At 49.8% G+C, this 26,000-nt stretch overlaps 1 protein-coding gene across 1 annotated transcript; it reads right to left on the bottom strand.

The window, feature by feature from the left end:
* Positions 1-10,215: 10,215 nt before the first annotated feature.
* Positions 10,216-25,511, bottom strand: Susd3 (sushi domain containing 3). The gene is made up of 5 exons (XM_051194310.1): positions 25,380-25,511; positions 18,501-18,689; positions 16,842-16,989; positions 15,426-15,617; positions 10,216-10,719 (listed from the first exon to the last, which is right to left on the bottom strand). Exons 1-5 carry the CDS (start codon positions 25,471-25,473, stop codon positions 10,524-10,526), a joined length of 819 nt encoding a protein of 272 aa, XP_051050267.1. The 5' UTR covers positions 25,474-25,511; the 3' UTR covers positions 10,216-10,523.
* Between the last annotated feature and the right edge of the window lie 489 nt (positions 25,512-26,000).

Here is a 26,000-nt window from a genome sequence, read left to right as displayed (position 1 = left end):
TGTAACTTGAGATGTTGGAACCAGACCAGAACTAAGACCGGGAATGCGTGCCCCTGCCCAGCCCAGGAATCCCTGGTTCCCAGAGCCTTCCATCTCTGCCTCAGTTCTCCCGAGGGCTGCAACCTCTCATCTTGGAGAGATGGGGCTCAAAAGGCATCTGGTGATTGAATGCACAGTCACTGGGAATTCCAAACTCTTGGACCCAGGGGTAGTGATAACTACATTCCTTTGCCTTGCTAAGCACTGCGGAGAGCGAGGTTTGCTCAGATTCCAACACATGTCAGGCAGATGGAAAGCCAGTAGGCAGCTGCCCTCAGCACCAGTCTGTGCAGGCAGAGGGACAAACAGCATGGACAGACCATGTTCCGGGGCACCTACATGTGTGCCTGGGCAAATCTGGGCTAGATCCAAGGGCTACATCCTGCAGAAGCCCCGTGGACCACATTGGCACCATTCTGAAGGGCCTCTGGGGTACGGCTTGACCCAATTATTCCACATCCATCACTGTTATAGCAGTGGGTGAGACTGAGGGCTCCCTGTCCCACCCACTTTTAGGCATCCCCTGCCAGACTCACCGTCAGGAAGGCCAACATTGCACCCCATCTCATTTGGTCCCATGAGGGAAACAGGCCTAGAGCATAGTCTCTCACCCCAGCAGCCGGATGTGGCCTCCCACTCCAGAATTTGTACAATATTTGGTTCAAGGATACCACCCCTGCTCACAGGGATTCTACAGCTTGGACCATACAGGAGGCACCCTCCCATCCCCACCCCAAGCCTGCAGGGACAGAAGGCCTTAGTCTATGGCAAGACAGCTACAGGTACACAAGGGGCTACCTACCACACCTGATGTCCACACCAGAATCTACAAGAGGTGCAAGGCACCCCCCAGGTCTAGGGACAGGCTCTGGGTACCCCCACCTCTTCCCCAGGACAGGGAGGGGGAGGTGGGCACAGACTGCTGCTCCCTGGCTGGCAAGACCTGTCACCTTGAGATATTTGAATGTGGAAAGTCTGTGCAGACTTCCAGAATGCCAGGAGATGTTACACCTGATCTCCTGCAAAGCCGCTAGAAGCCCTTTTTTGTTAGACATAGCTAAGGGGAAGCTAGAGCTGGCCAGAGCCACAGCCTGTGAGACCACACTTCCTCATGACCATTGTAGTAGCTGGAAAAAATAAAAGCTAGGTGCAGAAGGTAGCTCTATTCTAAATACAATAAGAGCAGTGTGGGGGTTACAGCCAAGGAGCAGATGGTGGTGGCTTGGCAGAAGTTGAGAGACACCAAGAGGCTGAGGCTCAGCAGACAGAGTGCTTGCATGCCTAGCACACGTGAAACCCTGGATTAGCGCTCCAGCACCAAACAGAGTAGGCAGGGGCAGATAGGTCAGAAATTCAAAGTCATTCTTGGCTATATAGTTCAAGGTTAGCCTGGGATAGATGAAACTCTCTCAAAGATTAAAAGAAAAAGAAAAAGACAGGGAAGGGAAGGAATGGGACTGGGGAGATGGGATTAGTCACCCTGTCCCACAAGCGTGAGAACCTGAGCTCAGTTGCACAGCACACACATAAAAAGCTTGGAACAGCAGCATGTGCCTGTACTCTGCATGCAAATTCTGGTCTCCACATGCACCCATAGCCTCATGTTCATACACCAACATGTTCACACACAAACACACAAAGTGGAAGGGGGACTCTGGCTAAACCAGCTGCTGGGGTTTGGATTTCAGGGCTCAAACTCATGCAGATTAATCCACACAATGAGGTGTGACCAGGTTGGACTGCCAGGAGGTGATTAGGACTCTGTCCTCTCAAATGGATTAATCCATCTGTGAATTAATGGATTAGGGGACCTGTGGGTTATGAGGAATGGCCTTGTAAAGAAGGAAGGCTTGCTGCCTCTCACTGTGTCCTCCACTGAGCCATCCCGCAGGAAGAAGACCCTTGTCAGGGGCCCAGGAGATGCTAGCACCATGCTTCAGACGTGTAAACTAAATTCATTCTACATCAGCTCTTCCTTCTGTGGTGACCTGCAGTATTGTTGCTGGGAGCAGGCCAGGGTGATGAGACAGCACAGGGGTGGGGTGGGGGTGAGGAATTCAGCCTCTCCTAACTAAACCAAGCAGCAGATTTAACTCTCCTAAGGAAAGGGTCGTTTGTTTCCACTGCCTTCCGCCACCCACCATATTCAACTCCAAATATTAGAGCCTGCCTCTTCAGCTGCTGCTTCCCTCCACCGTCTCTTCGCTGGCACTTGAGTGCCTCTGTGGCATTGCCTGCTTTGTCTCAGTCGGCTTCTGGAACCTACTGCTGCAACAGAAGTTGCCCTGGTACAGCAGGCAGCACTTACCATATGGAAAGGGGGCCTCTCCTTTGTGATTTGAGACATTTCTCTCTGACAAGTCTGCTTAGGGACATCCCAGATTGGAATTCTTGTCACCAGGACACTGAACTCTTCTCTCTCCTATCCTCGATCTTCCTCCCAACACGTTCTCACTCTGCTTTCGGATGCCTCTTAACTAGCTCTTTCTCTAACCAAGGCTAACCACTCGCTTCTCTTCACCCCACCCGCCCAGGAGCTGCCTGTCCCTGTCTCTGTCCCTCTAAATGGTTCTCTGGAGCCTGCTGTTTAAGTCCCCTCCTGGGTACTGTGCCCTCCTGGGTCTCCTTCTAGTAGAGCTCCTGCCGGCGACCCTAGCCCGCTCCACCTCTTCACTGTCCTTTTCTTTCCTGCTTGCCCTGTTCTCAGCTGGCTTCTGGCTCTAACCATGGGCTCTGCCATTGAGACTACACACCTGCTTTCTCTAATCTCCTTAGTCTCGCTGCAATTGGCTTGGCCAAAGATGGCACACTAGATGTCCAAATTCTCACTGACTGTGACAACTTCTGCACAAACAAATGACTCCAAAGTCTCTATCTCTAAATCTTATCTGCTCCCCACTCTCAAAAATCTCTTCTCTCCTAGCCTTCTTGGCTCTGCTTGCTCATCTCTCCCTGTGATCATTAAATTCAATTCTACGGAGATCCAAATGTCTTTGGGGTGTAGATAATATTAAAATTCTGTTTTATGTTCTTCTACTCCATAAAAACTTGGGTTATGACCCTCCCTCTTCAGACCCTAGCATGCTTGTTTGAAAGTTTCCTCCAAAATCTCTGTCCTGGGTCAGGTGGACCACCTGACTCTGGACAGGGAGGAGAACAAAATGTAACAGCCCAGGAAGAGACCGTGTGACTTAAAACAGCTAAAATGTACACTGTTCCCTACAGGGATCACAGCTGCTTATCTCACATGCCTTTCCATAGTTTTGTCTAGTTCTTTAGATATTCCCTTCTCTTAAAACTCTAAAATTTTTTGCTGAAATATAAACTTCATCTCAAGATTTGCAAGACTATTGTGTAAATTCTCTTTATATCAGGATTTGTAATTTGATTGGGTGAGGATTTTTTAAAAAAGAAAATCTGTAAAATCTTAGTGGGTGGTGATGCTTCACACCTTTAATCCCAGCACTTGGGAGGCGGAGACAGGTGGATCTCATTAAGTTCCAGGCCAGCCTGGTCTACAGAAGGAGTTCTAGGTCAGCCAGGACTGTTACACAGAGAAACCCTATCTCAAAAAAAAAAAAAAAAAAAAAACCACACAAAGCTGGAGTTTATGGTGCATGCCTTTAGTCCCAGCACCTGGGAGGCAGAGGCTGGCAGATCTCTGTGAGTTTGAGGCCAGCCTGGTCTACAAAGCTTGTTCCAGGACAAGTTCCAAAACAATACAGAGAAAACCTGTATTCAAAAAAAGAAACAACAACAAAAGAACCCCTGTATAATCTGTAACAAAAAAGTCAGTTTAAAACTTGTAATAAAAAATGTTGATTGTTAAAAAAATCTATACATAAGTAATCTTAATTTGCTATAGTCATGTATCTTGTTTATAGAAAATAGAACTTACAACAAATGTGATTAAAGTTTGTAAACTCCTAAGGTTATAAACATCTACTCGAGTTAACAGAAACTGACTTAGAGATGTATGGCTAACCACTTAAATGCCTTTGCTAACTGTGTTCAAAGCCAGGCTTCTAGAAAGTTTTAGATAAGGAACAATGTATGTTTGATGAATAAGATATGTTTGATAAATAAGGTTTATAAACTCCTAAGGTCTATTCAGGCTAGCAGAAATTGACTTGGAGATGTGTGTATCGCCTCTTTGTCTTTGCTAACTTTGTTATGCTTAAACTATTAGGGTAACTGAGTCATACAAGGAATTGATATATTGATATTCTGCAATGGTGCATCAGGAAAGGATTGGGAAAGTTAAGGTTCCCAGTCTCTCGGTGGACTGTATTTATGGTTCAAAGCTTTATCTTGATACTAAAGGATCTTCAACTCAAAATTTTAAAGCTCTAGCAGGGATAAAACTATAAAATCCTAATCTTTTAAAAGCTACCAATTTATTGTATGCAAGTTAATGGTTAGTCACCTTATAAATGATCCAATTCTTCATTTTGGTTTGGGTTTTTTTTTTTTTTTTTTTTTTTTTTTGAGACAGGGTTTCTCTGTGGTTTTGGAGGCTGTCCTGGAACTCGCTCTGTAGACAAGGCTAGCCTTGAACTCACAGAGATCTGCCTGCCTCTGCCTCCTGAGTGCTGGGATTAAAGGCATGCTTCATCGACGCCCGGCATGATCCAATTCTTTAACTTTGCCCAGAACTATGCTTGTAGTACTGAAGTACAAATGCAATTCATTTACGGGGACAAATTTCAGCCCTCTGAATATGCAGTCAGTATTAAGCCTGAAGAAGGTAACTAAAAACAAAAGTTTGTTTAAAACAAGATATGCTTAATAGATTAGATGACGTCCCTTAAACCCCTCTGAGAGATATGATAAATATGGCATTTAAAGTGTCACTGAAGGCTTCCCGTGAGAGACTATCTTCTGGAAGCAGCAGCTGAGGCTGTCTTCAAAGAAGATGGGATGCTGACCACTGGGCAAAGAACTGCCTCGTGCCTTGTCTGCTGCAAGGGCCTTTCCAAACTGTGGACACCGTTTGCTTTACTATCCTACTCTGTCAGTGTTCCCAGGTTCCTCCTCCAGAGAAAAATCTCTCAGACCTTCTGGGTCTGGTGGCAGAAGGCTGATGCTGCGCTGTGTGTAAGCATCCGAAAACTCATGGCATGTGCCCCAAGGGTCATCAGGATCCCAGTGGAGGATCCCAGGCTGGCTTCCAGGTAGAGGCGAAGTCTCTGCCATTTTAAAGATACAGAGGCCATACCGATTCTACTTCCTACTCAACTTTATCCTCCTCACAAGTCCGTGATGGTGCTGGAAGTGAGCTGTAGCCTTGTCAGCTTAGCTGCGGCAAGCAGGCCTTAGCCAGAAGAGGCTGCAGTTGCCTTGTCCATTTCATATGTTAAATTCAGGCCTTACCTTTTCTAGAGCTACTACTAGGTCTCCTTATGAGAAAGGCAGACTCACTGACAAGGTTACCTTGCTGACAGGGTTCACACTGAAAAAGAAAAGCATAAAATGGGTCTCCAGGTAAAGACAAATTCAAGCTATTACGCTATTACTAACTAAAACATTTATTTTTTTACTATTCTCAATAGCCAACTACCTATGCCTTTCTGGCAAATGGCTGAATGGAAGAAAAGGTTAAAAGTTTATGTGAGAGCCTTAGGAAGTGATTAAAGGTATGTGGGAAAGAGAGAGAGACTTAAAGATGATACATGCCCCCACATTTGGGAGGCAGAGGCAGGCAGATCTCTGTGGGTTTGAAACCAGCCTGATCTACAAGAGCTAGTTCCAGGACAGCCAGGCTACACAGAGAAACCCTGTCTCAAAAAACCAAAAACAACAACAACAACAACAACCACAAAAATGATAATACATGCTATTAAAACTACAAAAGCCAGAGTTCAATGTAGTTCTGAAGTTATTAATCTAACCTTGGTAAAGCTCTGCCTACTATTATAATCACAGGCTCAATTTTTTTTTAGGTTTCCTTTGGTTGTTTTCTAAATATAGACTTAAAAATCCTTCTCCTGGTGCTGAAAGCATATACCCAGCCCTCTGTACAGAGTAAAGAGTGTTCATGATTTTAACCCAGCACCATCCTTTGGGTCCTCAAGCTTTTGCTGACCCAAAGGTGTAAGTTTACTCCAGCTGTTCACAGACATTGTCAACTGCTTTTTCTACAATGAGGGTTTCAGTGTAGATTGCAGACAGTGGTCATGCAAATATACCAAAACTTTTGTCTCTTTTTGTAAACATTAGAAAACTCATATAAGCTTTAGGGAATTGTGACTTGGATACACCTATCACATGTCGAACTGACTCCAGGGAAGTACGCCAGTCAGCAACTTAAGCTTCCCCACCTACTACTTATCCCTGAGGGTGGGCTCTTTCCTCCCCCTGGGAACCTTCCATACCCACTACTAATGGGACCACAGTGTACACCCAAGATAAAGATTTCCTCCTAAGTTCCTTAACTTTACCTTTCAGTCTCCGGTGTATATCTGTCCCAGCAATTTTCCACTCAGCTGACAGACACCATCCAGGAATCAGCTGTGGCCTGAAGGCTGCTCCAAAATGGCCTGCAACATGCAAGCCCCAGGCTAGATTGAATAGCCCTGGACCCTGCTGAAAGCCACTGTCCAGCCAGTGAGACTGCTCCCTGTCTCTTCAGGCTGGGTCAGCAAATGAGATGCTCTGACAAATCCCCTTCCCCTGGAGGCCTTTGACTCTCATTCCAGCCTTCCCTCCCCAACAGTGTCCTAGTTTCAGTTGTGAAACAGTTACAGAAGACATTACCGCACTCCTTTCATTAACAAAAGACTCTAATGGTTGTTCCAAAGCAAACTCCAGTTCCCCAGACTCCAAAAGGCAGTCCTGGACTATAGGAGGAGTTCTGATGGTTAGATAAAAGTGTTCTTCAAAAGACATGGGAAACTAGTTCCCATCTACCAAAAGGAGTCATTTCCCTTGCCTCTAGCAGAATATCTTCTGTGCTGCCTATTAGCATCAAAGCTCATGCTGGCCTCCAGGCTCCCTCGGTATCACAGGTACGAGTTACACATTTCAAAGTCCATGCATGCTAGTCCTTCTCACCTCCTACCCTACCCCTAACTCCATACAGCTCATGGCTTCCCTCCCCACAGCATTCTCCCTATGTGTATACTGCCTCCCTCTCAATACATTTTCTCTATTCTGTCTCCCATACTTTCTCCTCTCTCACAGATAGCCCTGGCCAGGTCCAATCTACTGACCATATTCAGTCTACTTCTTTCTCTCTCTGCTTTAGACCTTTCCAGATGCCTTTGGCTGTTCTCTCTCACACGTACAATAAAAGCCTTCCCTTTAACCATACCATGGGGTGGTCATATCGTCAGTTTGTACACCCACAAACCAGCAGAGATAACTGCTTGTCTTGTGCATGCCTGCATACATGGTGCTGAGACTCGAACACAAGGCGTGGAGCGGACAAGTGCTCTCCCCCCTCCCCTTCCCCGGAACTACATCAGAGCAGAGACATGGCTGAAGTGAGGGCACTATGGTATAACTGGGGAAGTATTCTATAGAAGCCGCAGGACACAGGTGGCATTTCTGTATTTGTGGGACAGCCAGTGTAGCTGGAGTGGAGCGAGGGGACCGGCAACAGGAGTGAGGGGGGTCAGAAAGTGACTGGCAAATCACGTAGGGGGGTGCAGGCCAGGCAATTGTGGATTCAAAATTTGAGGGGCATGGTCTTGGGGCGAGGGTAGGCTTATGGTGATCTGGTCTGGTTTATCAACTCTGAATAAAGAAAAGAACTGAAAGCTGAGTCTCAAAGATGGGCACACCAGTATCCACGGCAGTAGCACGTACGGTGACGGAGGCTGAGACCACTCACAGGGAACAGAGGATGACAGCAGCTTATTCGAATGGTGGAACAGTTTCCAGCCTTAAAAGAGAAGCAGAGAGCCGAGCGTGTGGCTCATTAATAGAGTGCCTGCCTATCGAGACCCTGGTTTCGATCCCCAGCAATACAGAAACTGGATGTGACAGTGCGTGCTTGCAATTGTAGCACTTGGAAGGTGGATCCAGGAGGACCAGGAGTTCAGGCTCATCTTCATTCAGGGCTGCCTGTGCTTCAGGAAGCCCCTAAACAAGCAAGCAAGCAAACAAACAAACAAAATAGAAAGTGGTGGAAGCTAGGCTAGCTGTGTTGGCACAGTGAGGCTGGTACCAGCTTTGTAGACAGAAGCAGGACAGTCTCTTGAGCACACAAACCAGAGATCAGCCTCGGCAAGGCAGTAAGACCCTCATTTCAAAAACAAACTAGAAACCAAACAGGGTCCCTGGTGACTTGTGACTATCATCCCAGCTATTTGAGAAACTGAGGCAGAAGGATTTGAACGCAAGACTAGTCAACCACATAGAGTAACACTGTCTTTAACTTGGCTGGGCGGTGGTGGCACACACCTTTAGTCCTAGTACTTGCAGAGCCAGAGACAGGAGGATCACTGTGACCAGCCTGGTCTACAGAATGAGTTCCAGGACAGCCAGGACTGTTACACAGAAAAATCTTGTCTAGAAAACCCAAAGCCAACAAACAAGAACCATGTCTTCAAAAGTAAAAAGAAGCTGAGACTAGAGGTATAGTTCAGCAGTTAAAGCATGTGCTGCTCTCGCAGAGAACCTGGGTTTAGTTCCTGGTGCCCACATACTTCACAACTGTAAATAAATTCAGCTCCAGGGGGATCCGATGCCTTCTTCTGGTTTCTGTGGCCACCAGGGACACATATGGTACATTCACATACATATAGACAAAACACTCACATACATAAAAAAATCTAAATCTTAAAAAAAAAAAAAAAAAAAAGATTTTATGCACCGAACTGTAGGGGTGTCCAACCTCTGCCATCTTGAACACTGCCAGGAGACAGGGACTGGGACATACTGCTGGCCCTTTGCTGTCCATCCAAACCTGAGCTGGTGAACTGAAGTTCTGGGAAAAGCTGAGGTGTTTCTGACAGAGATCCACTGCAGAAAAGCAGACCTGACCTGAAGCCGAGGCCCTCAGAGCCCCAGAACTCTGCTCTCCACAACCAGCAAAGCTGGGAGAGCGCTCTGGGCCTGCCAGTCTACACACCAGACTTCAATTCTGACCCTGGAAATCTGCAGAGCACGAGGGCACCCGTGTCCACAAAGGTGACACCCGAGAATGTAAAACATCCAGTGATCTTTTTAGCCGGGACATATGATTTACATTGTGTGTACATGTGTAGTACTTATCTCGGGACAGTCCTCCTGCCTACTTCAGGTTCTTACAGTGCCACAGTCTTTGTTGACTGTGCTCAATGGCTAGAGACAGGCCATATCCCAAATCGTGGGAGGATACAAATGTGTATACATTTTTAAAAATTATGCGTGTGCATACATGAGTATAAGTGCCCATAGGAACCACAAAAGTGACTTTCAAGGCAGAAGTCAGAAAGACAATGGCCTCCACCTGGAGCTCATACTACACTTCACCTTGGCAACCAGCCTCCAAGCTATGAGGAAACTGGGGGGGATGAGGGCTGTGAAAGGAGAATGTTCCCACAAAAGACTCCAGAAGCCCCACTCCCACCCCAAAGACTGCCAACAGCAAACCCAGACCTTTGAGTAACCAGCGCTCACTGACTCCTAGCAGCTTACTGGTATTAGAAGGCTCTAGTATAAAGTCACCAACAAGCTCAGAGCTCCAGGGGATGGGAATACATGACAGGTTTATGGCAACTGGGTTTGAACGTCTGTTGGGATGGGCAATGATTTCTACCTTAAAGGGAGTTTGTTTATAACTTATGTTTTTCAAGACAAGGTTTCCCTGTAGCTTTGGGGCCTGTCCTGGGACTTGCTCTGTAGATCAGGCTGCCCTTGAGCTTAGAGATCCCCCTGCCTCTGCCTCCTGAGTGCTGGGATTAAAGGTGTGCACCACCACTGCTTGGCTCTGTAATTTATTTAGACAGGGTCTCTTGTAGCACAGGCTAGCCTTGAAATTCATATCCTCCTCCTTCCACCCTGCCTGGTTTGTGTGGGGCTCGGGGTTGAAGCCTTGTTCTGCATGCTGGACAAGCATCCTGCCAAATGAGCAGCCTCTCCACCACCCTTGTGTTTTTATGCAAAGAAAACACTATCTCTCACCTGTAATTTACAGATGAAAATCCTGGGATCCCTGCTTCCAGTCCATAATGAGGTGGCTACCTGTATTGCTTAAAGTTATTTTATTAACATTTTCATATTCTACTATGCAAAACTATTTTCTGCTTAAAATTTCTCAGTCTCTTTAAAAGAACCCTGGTCATGGTGCAGCTTCTTTGGGACCTCATCCCTGTAGCAGTTCAAGGAGCAGGTCCTGTAACAGCCAGGGGTCTCCCCTCCAGGGCAGACAGTCCCCTGCTAGGGCCCCAGCCTTTAATGTCAGCTAGGCCCCCAAGGACTGCCTATGCATGGAGCTGACTGCCCTGGCCCATCTCCAGCTGGGCAAGTGTTGAGTTGCAGGCCTCTGGCTGGTGGTGTCACCCTGGGAGGTACACTTTGGGCCTCATGGGCATTCCAGGGGCCGGCCCTGCAGAGTTCATTGCGTGGACCATCACGTAAGTGCATGGAGAGCTGGAAGAGCCACCAGGGCTCGGAGTTCCCATCCGGAAAGTCCAGGGGTCTTTGTCCACACTGCGGGTCACACCAGCCTGCTCTCTGATGTCGCTGAGGTCCCTGTGGGAAGAGGAGGCGTGAGCTGGGGCAAGAGAGGGATGGCTTGCTTCCAGGACCTTAGTGGACTCAGGCTAGACTACTGCCCAAGGGGCCATCTCCTTCTACTAGAAGTGACCACCCAAGCCCTGCATCTTCTTCCTGGACCTCATCTCTCATGCCCAACTCCCCAAGAAAAGGAACTTTTGGGGGCTGCTTCAGAGCACGAGAACCACAGGAGCCCAGCTGCCTGGCCAGGACCTGGGGGGGGGGTGACACAAGCAGGAAAAAAGTGTCCCCTTTGGGGCCGGGAGCTGGGCCACCTCACTTCTACACCCCCTGCAGCTCCCTCATTCCCCAGAGCTGGTCCTGCCCACCTGGTGGCCCCGTTCCCACCTCCAGCTTCCACACGTTAGGAGGCCTCTGCTCTATTCAGGGTGCCTGGCTGCCCCTTCTCACATGTGACCGTTCCCAAGATGCTGTCTCCCTCTGCTCCCCTGAGCAGTTACTTCCAACATCACTTCCTAGAGACATTTCCAGACAGATGCTCCTGCCCACACCTCCCTACCAGGAAAACTACAGGCAGCAGAAACTAAGCAATGGTCTAATGGCTTCATGAATAAGTGAATGAAATAACGAGTAAGTGCTAGGATTACAGGCATGTGACAGCAAGTCTAGTTTATACAGTATTGGGAACCAGACCCAGGGCTTCATGTTTGCTAGGCCAGCCCTCTACCAGCTGAGGATCAAAGGAGTGTGCCAGCACTTCCCAGCCTAGTGGAAGTTTTGTCATACAACAGGGAGATGAACATAACTCCCTACACATCTCTGTGACCACCCTTATGTGTTAATAGTAAAATCTCCAAGGTCTAATAGCTCCTATCCATAAAGGAAGGACAAGTAGACGTGTGGCCCCAGGACTTATCCCCAGGAGTTCCTGGGCTTCACAGTTCAGTCAATGAAATGGCAGTGTCTGGTCCAGGGTACCAGGTTCCCCTGAGAGATAGCATCTCCATTCTTCCATCTCACAGGATATAGTCATAACACTAATGAAGGGCCTATGGCCAGCTTGAGTGTGGCGGTGCCTATGACTCTGGCAGGCCTTGCCCTTTTCCCCATTCCCTCTGAAAACCATTAGATCACATTTCTAAAGCTATCCAATGTCTAATAAAAATCAAACACTTCATGCTAACACAGGGTTTCCCTCTTTACCTTTATAAACCACCATTTGCCTAAGTGCCATGACTGTCTCCCCTCTATTCAGGGGCAGTTCTTTGTCCCTCTGGGACAAACACCCCTTCCCCTTTGTCCCCTATCTCCTTTACCACAGCATCCTAGCCCATTCTAACACAGACCTCCTCCTTCCTGAACTTCAAAACTGACACCCGCAAGATCATTTGCTGCTGTTTTCTGAGTCAGAAAGCAGCCACTTTAACTTTTCTTCCCTATTTAATAAAAGAACTCTCTGGAAAATAGGTATTTGGGCGTGGTTTGTGCCTAATTCGGGAGCCAGGGAGGTCTCTTTCAACTATAATGCGTTGGGAGTGCCACAAGGTAATGACAGCAGAGAAATCTGGAAGCCAGCCTAGGCAACCTGATTATACAAAAGTAAATGCATTATCCCAAACATTCTCAACTAAACCACATTAGTCCCTGAGAGCTACGTTCCTCGTGAGAACTGGCTAAACTAACTTGTGAGGGACAAAGAATTGAACCATTCAGGCTACTTGACCTAAATAATCCACTCCTAGGATTAGCCCAAAGATGCTGCCTCAGAAAGATAACCAACCAGGGATTCTAGCGGAAAGCCTATAGGGACAGTCAGTTTCAGAGGTGATGTGACAAGACGGGAAGATGGATACTTCCTTTGAAACCATCAGGCTTGATACACCATATGGGACATGGAACCATACAGGTAGCCATCTCCATGCCTCAGTTTCCTCTCCTACACAAGAATTGACAAAATAGCAATAATCACAGCCAGTATTCAAGAGCTCTCAAATGAGCCCAGGGCAGAGTCACAGACCTGGACTCTGGCCATCTAAACCATGCAGGATATGCCAGGTAGTGGTGTCACTCGCCTTTAATCCCAGCGCTCAGGAGGCAGACCTCTGAGTTTGAGGCCAGCCTGGTCTACAGAGTGAGTTCCAGGACAGCCTCCAAAGCTACAGAGAAACCATGTCTCAAAAAACAGTGTAGGCTACAAGAAGCCCTTGATTCCTGCAAGACAAACAAGGCAGCTGAGGTGTGGAGAAGCCACGACCCCAAAGGGAAGCCAAGTGGTGAGCTGGTGGGAAATGAGCAGCACAAGCTGACCCAGAATGCAGTGAGGCAGGGCCCCTGCTGCCAAGTAAGCCATGGGAGCCAAAAAGGGATGGGAAGAGGATGGGCAGAGGATGCTTCTCCTGGATGTTTCTGTGTTCGTGGAATTTTCTTGCTGGGTGTGGTGCTAAATGCCTATAATCCTTGCACTTGGGAGGTAAAAGCAGATGAATCCAGAGTTCAATTTTGTGATCAGTCACAGTGAGTTTGAGAATAGCCTGGGTTCTATGAGGCCTGGACTCAGAAAACTAATTCTTTTTGAGAAAAAAAAAACCATATGAGTTTACTATGAAACTATAGCAACGAAATTAACACAGAAAGAAGAATTAAAGAGCCCATTGTGGCTCCTTCTGCATGATACACTGGAATCTCACGTCAATAAGCAAAACCATTCTTCTGGTGACCCCCAAATCACCATAGATTCAGGGGGATCACTTTGCACTCAGAACTCCCCTCACCCCCCACGATAGAGGGACATAGAGGACTCAACCTCAGCACAGGGACCAGACTTCTCCCTGGCAGTCTCTGACCCTCTGTTGCAGTAATTCTTAACCTTCCTAATGCTGCAACCCTTTAACACTCACTTTGTGGTGACCCCCAACCACAAATTAGTTTCATTGCTACTTTGTGTCTGTAATTTTGCTAGTGTTGGGAATTGTAAACAGCTGTATTTTTATGGTCCTAAGTGACCCCTGTGAAAAGGTCCCCCAGAGGTGTTGTGACCAACTGGTTGAGAACTGTTGCTGCTCTGGTGGTTTGGATGATGAGCCATGTACCCCATAGGCTCCTGTATTTGAACTTAGTGCCCAGTAGGTGGCGCTGTTTGAAGGTTATGGAACCTTTGGAGCTGCAGCCTTGCTGAAGGAATCACATAACTGGGGGGTGGGCTCTGACAGTTTACAGCCTCTCCCCACTTCCAGGCTGCTCTCTGCTTTCCATTTGCAATTGAGAGGTGATTTCTCTGCTTCTTATTCTGGCTGCCTCTGGCATCAAATTTTCTTCTGGAGTCACTTTGATCATGGTATTTTTTATCACAATAATGGAAAAATAACTGATATAACCCTGTACAGAAGACGCCTGGTGAGACCCCTGGTGAGAATTCACAGTTCAGTGTGGAGACAGCAGGGACAATGTGTCTGTGCTGGTTTGTTGTTTTTTGTTTGTTTTTTCCATCCATAGTTTCTCTGTGTAGTTCTAGCTGTCCTGGTACTAACTTTGTACTCTGTATATCAGGCTGGCCTCAAACTCAGAGACCTACCTGCCTCTCTCTGTCTCCCAAGTGCTGGGATAAAGGCATGTGCCATCATGCTAGGCTTGTACTGTCTGATTTTATGTCAACTTGACATAAGCTACAGTTAGCTGAGCGGAAGAGAGTCTGAGAAAATCTTCCATAAGATCTGGCTATAAGGCATTTTGTTAATTAGTGATTGATGAAGGAGGGCCCAGCCCATTGTGGGTGGGGCCATCCCTGGGCTGGTGGTCCTGGGTTTTATAAGAAAGCAGGTTGAGCAAGCCAGAGTAAGCAGGCCAGTAAGCAGCTCCTCTCCATGGCTTGTGCATTAGCTCCTGCCTACAGGTTCCTGCCCTGTTTGAATTTCTGTCCTGACTTCCTTCAGTGATGAACTATGATATGAAAGTATAAACCAAATAAACATCCCTTCTGATGTTTCACCACAGTAATGAGAAACCCTAGTTAGGACAGGGTGTCTATATGAGACCTCCAGCCTGAACTTTAGGAGTCCAGAGCCCAGAGGCCAGATGCCGAGTGCAAAGGCAGACACACCAATGACAACTGCAACTCTAGGGGTGGTTTCTACTCTACCTACCATCAAGGTAGCCAGAAAAGGCATGTCTCAGGGTGAGGATATGGCTCGGTTGGTAAGAGGGCTCACCCAGCATGCACAAAGTCAATCTCTAGACTCGCACAGAGCAAGTATGCTGGTGCCTACTTGTAATTCCAGCACTTGGAAGGTACAGATGGGCAGACCGGGAGTTCAGGGTCATCCGTAGTTACATAACAAGCCTAGGCTACATGAGATCCTATATGAGAGAAAGACACAGAGGGAGAGAGAGACACACGATGGGGAGGGAGGGAGGGAGGGAGGGAATGTGGAGACCGGAGAGGGGGAACTCTGGTACAGCAGACAGTAGTAGGAGGGCCCAGGGTCTCTGTCAGCTACCTCAGCCCATTGAGTTTTTGCTTAAGGTGATCACAAGCGGGAGGGCTAGGATGTCAGTCAGGGCAGAGCACTGTCAAGCAGCTTTGGGGTTGGGAGTTGAGGCACCAGAGGAGTAGGTGCATCTGAGTCCCAGAACGTGGGGCGGCCAGTGTGCCAGGACCTGTCAGAGCTTGGGCTGGGGAAAGGGTACCCCTAGGACCCCCTCAGCCCATGACCTGGGCAACCCACGTGGTGAAGCTGTGGTTGTCATGGGCCTGGCTGTGCTGAATCCCCGGCTTGCCACCACCACCACCACTGGAGCCACCACGGCCAACATCGATGCTGCTGCTGTTATTGTAGTTGTGTCCCTTGAGGCCCAGGTAGGCAGCTTGTACCGTCTCCAGGTCCTCGCCTCTCAGCTGGTACCAAAGCTGTGCCGTCCTGGAGGAGAGAGCTCAGGATGAAAGGCCTTGAGGGGCCCCTGTGTCCCAGCTGTGCACATGCAGAAGCGTCCTTACACAGCTCATCTTGGCTCTAGGTGGCAGTACCCCAGTGAACAGCGGCAGAACACTCTGGGCATGGGAGCCAGGCGCCTGTGCTGTTCCATATAACAGCCAGGGACAGGAAAAGCATGTAGGCGTCAATGAAAAGCGGCTTATCAAACAAGAGGTGGAAATTTCTAGCAAGAGGCAGTGCTGACTGCTGAACACCCCATGCTGTTAGTCACAGAACAAACAGCACTGCCTTTTAAAAATTGGTTCATTCATTCATTCATTCATCCATTCATTTTTGCAGTGCTGAACAGCATATACAGGATCTTCATTTTTTTAAATTACATTTTTATTTGGTGGTGAAAGGTACATATACCACAAGGCACATGCAGGGGTCAGAGGACAACTTATGGGTCAGGTCTCTCCTTCCCCTGTGTAGGTTCAGGGTTAGAACTTAGATCATCAGATGTGACAGCAGAGCCTTTTACCCATGAGCCTTCATACCTCCCCCAATAGCACCCTTAACAGTGAGTAATGTAGTGGACTGGTGTGTGAATGTTTTAACACAATGAAACAATGGGAACAAGAAGTTAATTGCTGCCAGGTATGGTGGTGCACACCTGTAGGGACATCTATCTGTGGCATCCCAAAATGCCACCAATACAATAGACTGTCATATATGTGTGCAGGTTCACTGATTTGTCCCCTGTATGTGGACAGGGAAATGGTTCAATGGGGGGAAACATTTGCTGTGCAAAATGCATTCAAATCCGCAGAACGCATGTAAAAAGCTGGACATATGAGTGTCTATAATCCCAGTATTCCTGACAGACACCCAAGGTTGTCCTGTGACTTCCACATGCACGCACCCATGTTCATACATGACCAACTACATATGCACACCAACACAGACAGAGGGACCACACACTTGAGCCCAGACACACATGTGGGCTCACACACGCACACGTGTGCACGCACACACACACATACACACACACACTGTCCCGTGTCTTCACAGCCCAGCTATATGCCTTGGGATCCCCAGAGCCATATGCTGTGGCTGTCCCCATGAGGACAGATGGGGCCATGGGACCCTCAGACACTGCCCCAGGGTGCCTGGCAGGTATAAGAAACCCCACAGCCAGGCCCACCTCCCGGAAGGACACCACTGCACCTGTGGGCACGCCGCTCCTCACTCTTCTTGACACACTTGAGGAGGCAGCAGGTGAGGAAGGCCATGGACATGAGCAGGATGACGGCACAGCTCACGATGGAGGCGATCACTGCCACCTTGAAGCCGAAGGTCTCATGTGGTGGCACAGCTAGAGGAAGAAAACCAGTAGCTCCTGGCACAGTTGGCCCTGACCTGCCAGGCTCAGGGTTGGTAGGGAGGGGCCCACAGTGAGCTCCATTTCGGGGGAAGGCATTCAAAGCTCCAGTGGCTAAGGCAAAGATTTGCAAAGAATAGATTTAAAGGGACTTATGAGGGAAGATGTTCGTTCTCAAGAAGCGACATTCGAGGTGGGTTTAGCAGGGTGCACAGGACTTCACAGAATAGTAAACTGAGTAAGTTCTAACAAGGAGTACAACCCGGAAGCCCCTAGCCCTGCAGAGGCCCCTGGCCCTGACCCACCGAAGTCTTGACTACAGAAGGCACCAGCAAAGGCAATTTTTACAATGCCCAATGCAAAACTCCTCAGGGGCTTTCTCAGCTCACCATCCTGAAAAGGGCAAAGACAATGGACATGGCTACCCCTTATGCAGGGTCAGTTGTGTGACCTCAGCTGTCACTGAGAACACGTTCCATTAGATTCTCAGCAATAGTCTTTGAAAAAGGCCCCAAGATTGTAATTTGAATAAGCAAAAAATTATATAAACTGTAGGTACATAATAAACCTGCGGCAGGTCTAGCCCAAGTCCCCATTCCATTCTTAGCCCCTGGCTGGATGCTGACCATTTAGAGTTTAGACTCCAGCTCTCTAGACAGGCCATGTCTGGACAATGGTGGTACAGATCTGTGATATGGGACATCAGCTAAGAATCGGCTGCAAGATACAAGGGTATGTATGCCCTTTGTCCTAGGGGCCTAACCCCATAGAGCTCATTCCTGGGATACCCTGCCTGCCACCACCTGAGTTATGACGTTGACAGGTTAGCCCTGCCATTTTGGGTTTTCTGTCTCTCAGAATCTAGTCCATCACAAGAGACAGCCAACCCCAGGGCCTTAAAGGCTCTGAGAAGTCCTGCAATACACACACACACACACACACACACACACACACACACACACACACACACCAAACTAATTTGCCTTTGTGCACCAACAAAACATACCAGCCTTCACTTAGGAAAAGGCCACATGGGATACTGGACAGTCAAGGCAGGTCCTACTTGTGCTACAAATGCAACTAGACAACTAGAAAGTGTGTCCTCCTTCCTGAGACAGGCGATCCAGGGCTCTACGCTCCCAATTCCTAGAATTTCTTGGCACCTAGAACACCCTTCAGGGTTTGCCTGAGGCATTCATGAAGGGAGAGTGGGTAAGGAAGTGGCTAGGGTTTGTTTCCCCACTTGGTAGATGACAGTGACCGGGACACTAGTGACCAGTCAGGGGCCAGGGCAGCAGCAGGACTGAAGCCAGCCCTGAGTCTGATAGCTGTACTCAGTCGCGGTAGAGGCGACAGTGGGAAGAGAACCCTCAAAGTGAAACAGCCTGTGACAGGACCTCAGCTACCTTCAATGTGACAGTATTTGGGGCCCCCGTCTCACCACCCCACCAGCAGCTGAGCTGGGGCCTGCGGCATCTTGGGGCTGGCGGTGGGGGGGGGCTTACCTTTGCACACAGGGCTTCCTGAAGACCAGTCAGCCATACTCCCATTCCAGGCACAAGTGAGGAGGCCAGACCCCACCATCTGGTGTCCAGAGGGGCAGTGGAACATGAGCACAGTTCCCAGGGACGTGCCATTTCCACGGACAACTTGCAAGGTGCCTTGAGGGGGTGGGTGGAGCTGAGCACAGGTGCCTAGAGAAAGAGGTAGCTGTGAGACTGGGGTGTGGTCAGCAGGGGCCAAGAGGCAATGACTCAGCTCCTCAGCAGGAGGCCCTTCAGAGCTGGGCGGACCTTAAGTGAATAAAATCTGTAGGGTCTGAGGATTGTGACAAGACAATGCACAATGATTAGATAAACATTGTTCCAAAGGCAGGAGGGGGCGGGCTGTGGTGGCACATGCCTTTAATCCCAAGCACTTGGAAGGCAGTCGGATGTCTATAGAGTGAGTTCCAGGACAGGCTCTAAAGCTACACAGAGAAACCCTATCTCAAAAACAAAAAGCACCCTAAAACAACAACAAAACACCAGCGTGAGCCACCAGGCCCAATTGCAAGTGCTGTTAACCATGGCGTCACCCCTCCAGCCCCAAAGTGGCTGAGATTAAAAGAAAAAAAAAAATGAGATGTGTCACTATGGTACAGCACTCATCTAACATCAAGACTCTGGGTTCCATCCCAGCATGATACAACTAACAATGGTGATGATGGAAACCAGTATCCCCTGGGGGTAGAAAAGGGACTCCCCAGGTTGTAGTGATGGCCAAGCCTTCTTAAATGGAGACTGGTGAGTGTGAGGGCTTACTTAGCACACACCATGACGCCACCTCCATTCTAGTGAGCAGGGTGCCCACCTTAGAGCCTGGCACGACAGCAGATTCTGGAAAGCACCCTCATCTCTAGCAAGAAGCATAGGTTCACCTATCCCGGTATGAACAAACAGCCACCAATTACAGCAAAAGGCCCTGAAGCAGGGGCAGCGATGTTGTCCTTAAATGGGGACATAGAAAGGTCAGTGAGAATATGGCTCAGTTGGTAAAATGCTTGTCACGAAACCATGAAGACCAGTCATCCTGAGCTAGCTCTCACTGGCTTTGGGTCACTAGCTGTCCCCAGGTAGAGCCATAATTTGATTTTTTTTGGGGGGTGGGGGTTGAGACAGGGTAAACTCATTCTGTAGACCAGGCTGGCCTTGAACTCACAGAGCTCCACCTGCCTCTGCCTCCTGAGTGCTGGGATTAAAGGTGCACACCACCATTATCTGCCCATAATTTGAACTCTTGATTCCAGGGTCTCATCTCTCTTCATGAAGCACCAGCTGTCTCCACAGACATCAGGATAAGATGGAAGGAAACCGACGTCACAGACTTATGATGGTCTGCACTCCCCCTTTGCCTTCTCAGAATCATGCAGTGTGGAAACACACTATCCCGCTGGCCAGGGAAGTAGACGTGGCATTTTGCAGCCGTAGTAGACATGGCTGGGCAGACACTGGCCAGCCCCGGAGCTCTTCACCAGGATGCCAAGCAGCCAACACTTCCCAGTCCTCAATTTAGAGTCACAACTTCTGCATTCTTCTGCAGCTGAGCTGACAGAGCAGAGACCCACCCTGACCACCTGCCACCAGCCTGGTCACAGCCAGACAGAGAGGGGGTGGGGGTGGGGAGAGCAGCACCCACAGTGGCCCACCAGCATAGTGCTTTACTGAACTAGAACTTCACCCCAAAGGGTCCTGGCTGGCAGGGGTGGCCAGAAACAGAGGTATTCACCACATAGGATGGCCACAACAGACTTCAGCCTTCTATGCACTCTAGGCTGTGAAGCCAGGGGACCTAGTTCAGGGTTGCCTTTATCACCTGGGAACGTCTTACCCTGGGCTTGTGCCATTGCCTGCAAATGGAATTGAGAGGCAGCGATGCGAGAGGACTGGATGCAGAATAGTCTGTGGCCCATCAAGGAAACCACCCGTGGTCCACTTCCCCTAAATATGTCTTAGTTGCAGAGTGGGTGGGGCACACTGTGTCCCCACTCGGTCTATCAACAGCCACATCCGGTGCTCAGGGGAGGGCTCTGCTGGGACAGGGTGCCTGTCCTCAGCTAGTGACTGTAGGCCTTGGTATACCTCACAGCCAGGCAGTCATGAATCTTAAAAGTGCAGATTTCCTGCCCTGTCACTGAGCCTCTTAACTGTGGGAGATGAAGGGCGAAGTCACCAACAACCACCAAGAAAAGAGGACAAGTTAGCCCTGGCACACTGGTTGTCAGAAGCCCAGGGGCTTCCATCACACTAAAGAGCTAAACACAAGCAGAGAAACACTTCTAGTGCAAGCCCAACAAGAGGGATGGCAGCCCCAGAGCAGAAGGTAAGAAGAAGGCTCAGTGGAGAGGTGGCGGCCTGTGGCAGACTTGGGGAGACTCAGATGGAGGGTTACAAGTGCAGTCCTGGTCCCAAACATGGCATTCCTAGCCAGCTCTCTAGGGAACCCACAGGGTGTAGAGCCCAGCCTCCTAACTACTGTTTTTCCATTTTAAAAGTCAAATAGAGGAGTTTGGGCAAAGGACAGAGGTGGACAGAGGGGACAAGCCCTTCCTCCTTGTGTTATTCAAGCAGACTTCCGGCCAGGGGGCCCCCAACTTCCTTTAAACACAGCTGAAGGAAACACAGAGAAAATGGCCCTGACTGGGAGTGTCTCCCCAACACAAACCCCCAGACTTTCCCCCCCATTCTAGGGCAAGGAAAGACACATGGGCTCCTGGATCTGATCCAGCAGCAAGCTCCAACCCACATTCCACATTGGCCTCAGACTTTCCCATCTGCAAAATGGGTATTCTGCCCTACTGGGCCACAGGGAGGGTGGGGTTGCATGGTAGACACAGAGCCAGGACTGGTTAAGAGAATTTGCCTAGTGTCTCATGTCTTGATTTACCATGCATCGAATTAACTCCTAACCCTCTTGTCATCACCTCCCCAGTGAGAGGATTACAGGTGCCCCCACACTGGGTCTATACAATGCCATGGTTGGGATCCAGGGTTTCATTTATGCAGGCAAGTACTCCACCATCTGAACTGCATCCCTCAGGTAGGACTTTAAGCCATGTCTCAACCACTCCAGACCATGGTGGTAATAAAACACACACATGCATGCCAGCACACACACTCCATTCTCCCAAGTCCACAGCACAAGGGATCTCTATCTCGACAGGGGTCTCTTTCACCCATCCCTGGACCTGCAAGGCCCAGGTTCTGCTCTGAGGTGAACTCATCTTCTAGATAAGGAAGCTGAAGCCCACAGATCTGCTCAAGGCAAACACCAGGGTGGGCACCTGGGTTTCCTCAGCCTCTGGTGGCCTTGAAAGGAGCACAGGCAGCACTGGGCAGGTAGAGATAAGCCGTAAGTCTATGAGGCCTGCAACTCTCAGGGTGCAGTGGTGCAGGCTCTCAGGAGGCTCAAACAGGGCAGAGAACTCAAGGCCAGCATGAGCGACACGAGCAGACCTATCTCTTCAAGGGATTGCCAAGAGCCAGATGTGGTGGTTCACGCCTTTAGATCAAGCGCTTGGGAGGCAGAGGCAGGCAGATCTCTGAGTTCGAGGCCAGCCTGATCTACAGAGCGAATTCTAGGACAGCCAAGGCTACATAGAGACCTTTTCATGAAGAGGAAAAAAGGTGCTTACAGAGAGAGACTCCCAATTCAACATACAGACCCCAGTTACTCCTCATTGACACTCCAGACTCTCCATGTCTGATGTCTAAAAATCACACCCATCTGCTCCTCCACTGTTCAAAACTTTCCACCCAACCCAGGCCCAGCAGACACACGACTTCCTAACTGAACTTGATGACATCCATGTTCCCAGGAAAGCAGCCAGTTAACTGACAGCAGGTGGCTTTCAGCGCTCTCTGAGCACTAACTCTGGACACTGGACACAGCACAGTCCTTCACCGTGTCCTTGCGTCTGACCCTCTCTCCTCTGGGCACAGTTCCGGTACAGTTTTTACTTCAGTAACCCTGGGGGCCACTTTATTGTTCCGTGTGAAAGTAAACCATCAAGAGAGTGAAAAGCAGCAGAAAAATAGAAATGAAGCGAACGGGATTAATGTTAACATGAAAAACACGACCTAGCCTGGCCCTCTAGGCTCAGGGTAAAGCAAAGGACAGATGTGCACGGCAAGGCGACCCTCCCAGCCCATGAGGGTCTCTAGCCTGTCCCACCTGACAAAGCAACCCAGTCCACTTGCAGTAGCTGTGATCTCAGGTCCTTCCACCCTGAGGTAGCTGCACATGGCTGGATCTGGGAGGCGCCCCTCTCCTCCTCCCCTTCCCTCCCCCAGTCCTTGAGGCCAGGCGGATGCCTGGGAAAGAGCCTTGTTTGTTAATCTTTTATCTGGAACCTTGGACCACAGGCAGGGGGGCCAGCATCTTCTGTCCTTCCAGGAGCCCATGGCCCCTTCACCCTGACCTTAATAAGTTCCCTTTTATGTTGGCAGAGGCTGTATGAGTCCCGGGCAAGGGAAGGCAAGCCTCTGGGCACAGCCTTACCGGACCTGGTAGGCAGGTTTGTGTTCCTACCTGCCAATGAGTCCTTATGAAATTTTGTTCTGGGTCTGCATCTCTCCAAATGCCAAGTGTGAATCGTGGGGAGGGGGGTGTCAAAGTTCTTAGAGATGACTGACTTAGGCATACACAAGCACTCTGACAGCAGGGCCCCTGAGACACCAGCAGCCAGGACAACAACAAGTGGCTCTAACACTGGCTATGATCCTCCTGGGAAGCCATCTGTCCCTTTTGAGCCTATCTTCCCATGCCCCTGAAACCGTGGGCCAACTAGGCTGGGCTCCATATCATTGGTTATGTGCTCCTTTTCCACGGCAGGGTAGAGACTGTTCTAAACAGGGAAAACGTAACCCGAATCTTCTGGAGAGTGTATGATAAGGGGAGGGGGCCATCACACTGATCCACACTGGCTACCACTGGGCCTCCGTTTACCCTATATAATATGGGCACAGCAGGCTTCAAGGATGAAGAACACACCTGCTTCTTTTTGGACTTTTCAAGGTCCCTCCCAGAGTTACCAGGAGGTAGCTTCCAGCCACTGGAACCCTGTGTTCCTGGAAAACCCTGGGAGCACAGCCAAAACCATCCATCCAGTCCAAATAGGAGACCCTGGCTGAAGGGGGTAGGGACAATGGCAACACTCAGTCCCGCCTTGAGCCAGGAGACCACAGACCTCCAGAATGCCTCTGGCCTACTCATTAATGGGCCCATTCTACAGATTGTGGGAGCCACACATTCAAGTTACTTTATCCCAATTACTGGCTTTTGTTTTTGTTGTTTTTTAATAACACCAAACTACTTCCATGTGGCTTCAGGCCCCTTCTTTTGCCTTCCCAGCCTATTAAGCAAACAGGGCAGGCGGGAAGTCCCACTTACTGCATTATTCAAGGACAAGGCCTCTCTTTGTACTCTGCTAGTTCTGCCCACAGCCTGGAGGCTGGAACATACCACTTACTTATATCTCATAAGGGAACTGAGGCACAGGAATAGAACTCATCCTAGGTTTGAGCAGACTACAACCAAAGCTCCGACCAGGGACCCTGTGTCTGGGGCCTGCTTGGAAGCTGGGCCCAAAGGATACATTGCAAGGACACTAATCTTTCCTTAAGCCAGGCAGGGCAAGGGACAACCAAGACATTGGACTCTCAGACCTTCTAGAGTATTCCTATGCAAATAGCCTTTTGTATGCACACTCAGCAGGGCCTCAAGCCACCCTAGGGCCAAGGGCTAACCTTGGACAATACCAGCCACCTCTTCTAGCTGGTGACACCTACTCCTTCAGGATGCTATGCAGAAGGTGCTCACAGAGTACCCCCTTTCTCCAGCATTACCAGGCCCAAGGTTGGTCTCCCCAAACACAAAGGCACTCCTGTGGAGTAACAATTAGGAAGCTAAAACGAGCCACACTTGTGGGCCAACAATGGCCCAGGCACAGGTGGTAGCAGTTCTCAGCCTGTGTCAGGACACCTCTGGGGGTCCAACGACCTTTTCACAGGGGTGGCCTAAGAGTATAAGAAAACACAGACATTTACATTATGATTCTTAGCAGTAGGAAAATTACAGTTACGATGTAGCAACAAAATAATTTCATGGTTGTGAAGTCACCTCAACAAGAGGAACTGTATGAGAGGGTCGTGGCATTAGGAAGGTTGAGACCCACCGCACCAGGGTGAGAGAGGCTACCTTCAGTAATGGGGTCAAACCCTCCTCAAAGACACCTCCAGGCTGCACAGGACTGAGCTCTCGGGGAAAATGCGGGGTTCAGTTTGGTTGTTTCTTAGAGTGCCAAAGCACACTTTAGAAACGACAAATTTAAAAGCCACCCTCCCTCCTAGAGACCTTTGACTTTTGACAGCCTAGGCGCAAGTCGGGTCCCCGCTGTTGGATGACCTCAGCCTCTCCGCTCTCTGAGGTTCACTTTCCCGTTTTATAAAGCGAGGCTGGAGTGGTCACCAAAGAAGTCCAAAGATAACACCTCTCTCCCGCCCAGAGGTCACTCCGCCTCCCCCACCACTGGCCGCGCACCCCGCCAGGTGAAGCGGGTTCCGACTTCCGCAGGCGTCCGGGACGGCGGCGGGGCGACTATCGCCCAACTCGTGCAAACGCTAAGAGATGCCCGCCGCCTGGTTTCAAGTAGCTCGCTGGCCGGGTTCGGCTCAGCTGGGGTCGCCAGTTGGGTCGGTGGGAAGTCGGGAAAGTTCGTTCTCGGGGAGGCCTTGGCGGGGCGATGCACGCCCCCTTCCTGGACACGGTCCCAGCACGGCAGCCCCTCGCCCCTCCGCTTCTCAGTCTATGGAAAGGGCGCTGAGGCCCGCGGCCCCAGCCCTCACCTGTCAGGTTCCCTGGCACCGGCGTTGTGGTCGTGGTCCCGGCCCGCCCCCGGGGCCTCGCCCTGCCTCGGAGGGTCGCAGCCACCCGGCGCATCCTGAGCGCTCTGCAGCGGTCAGGGGAGCCTGTCTGGGTGGGGCGGGGTCTAATTCAGGGGCGGGTCTTTAGGAGGCGGGGCTTCTTCTAGCCACACCCAGGACACGCCCTTCAAGACGCTAGCGTTGAACTTTAGTCAGGTCCCGCCTACGCCTTGGGGTGGGGCCCGGTTGACTGAGGCGGGGACTTGGACACCTGGCGAGGATTTTTGTGGAGCCCCAGGCTGATCGCTCAGAAGTCATACCTTGAGCTAGAGTCCCTCGAGTAGTCTGCATGCCTTTCCTCTCTCGACCCTTCTCCACAAGGGCCAGGCGGGTCACATTAGAGAGTTCTGGTAGATAACAGAACCGGGCTCCAGCCAGGCAGGCTCTCCAGCTTCTGCTTTCTGAGCAGTGAGAGATGCCTCCTCTTTTTCCTCTAGAGTCAGGGTTAGTTATACCCACTAATATCCCCTTTCCACTTGAACTCGTGGGTCATCGGTGATGGCTTTCTTCAATTTCCTTAAGCCGAAATCAAGCTTATGTCCG

This window comes from Phodopus roborovskii, unplaced genomic scaffold (genome assembly GCF_943737965.1).
Source record: "Phodopus roborovskii unplaced genomic scaffold, PHOROB, whole genome shotgun sequence".
In the NCBI taxonomy this organism is placed as follows: Eukaryota; Metazoa; Chordata; class Mammalia; order Rodentia; family Cricetidae; genus Phodopus; species Phodopus roborovskii.
The sequence above is the reverse complement of the archived record's forward strand: the minus strand, read 5'-3'. Positions and strand labels throughout refer to the sequence as shown.

Excerpts from the sequence above, each read along its gene's own strand:
- Susd3 (XM_051194310.1), bottom strand. The coding sequence starts at position 25,473 with ATGCGCCGGGTGGCTGCGACCCTCCGAGGCAGGGCGAGGCCCCGGGGG. Across the intron at positions 18,690-25,379 it reads GGTGCCAGGGAACCTGACAG|GCACCTGTGCTCAGCTCCAC; the intron begins GTGAGGGCTGGG and ends CTCTTTCTCTAG. Across the intron at positions 10,720-15,425 it reads GACAACCACAGCTTCACCAC|GGACCTCAGCGACATCAGAG; the intron begins GTGGGTTGCCCA and ends CTCTTCCCACAG.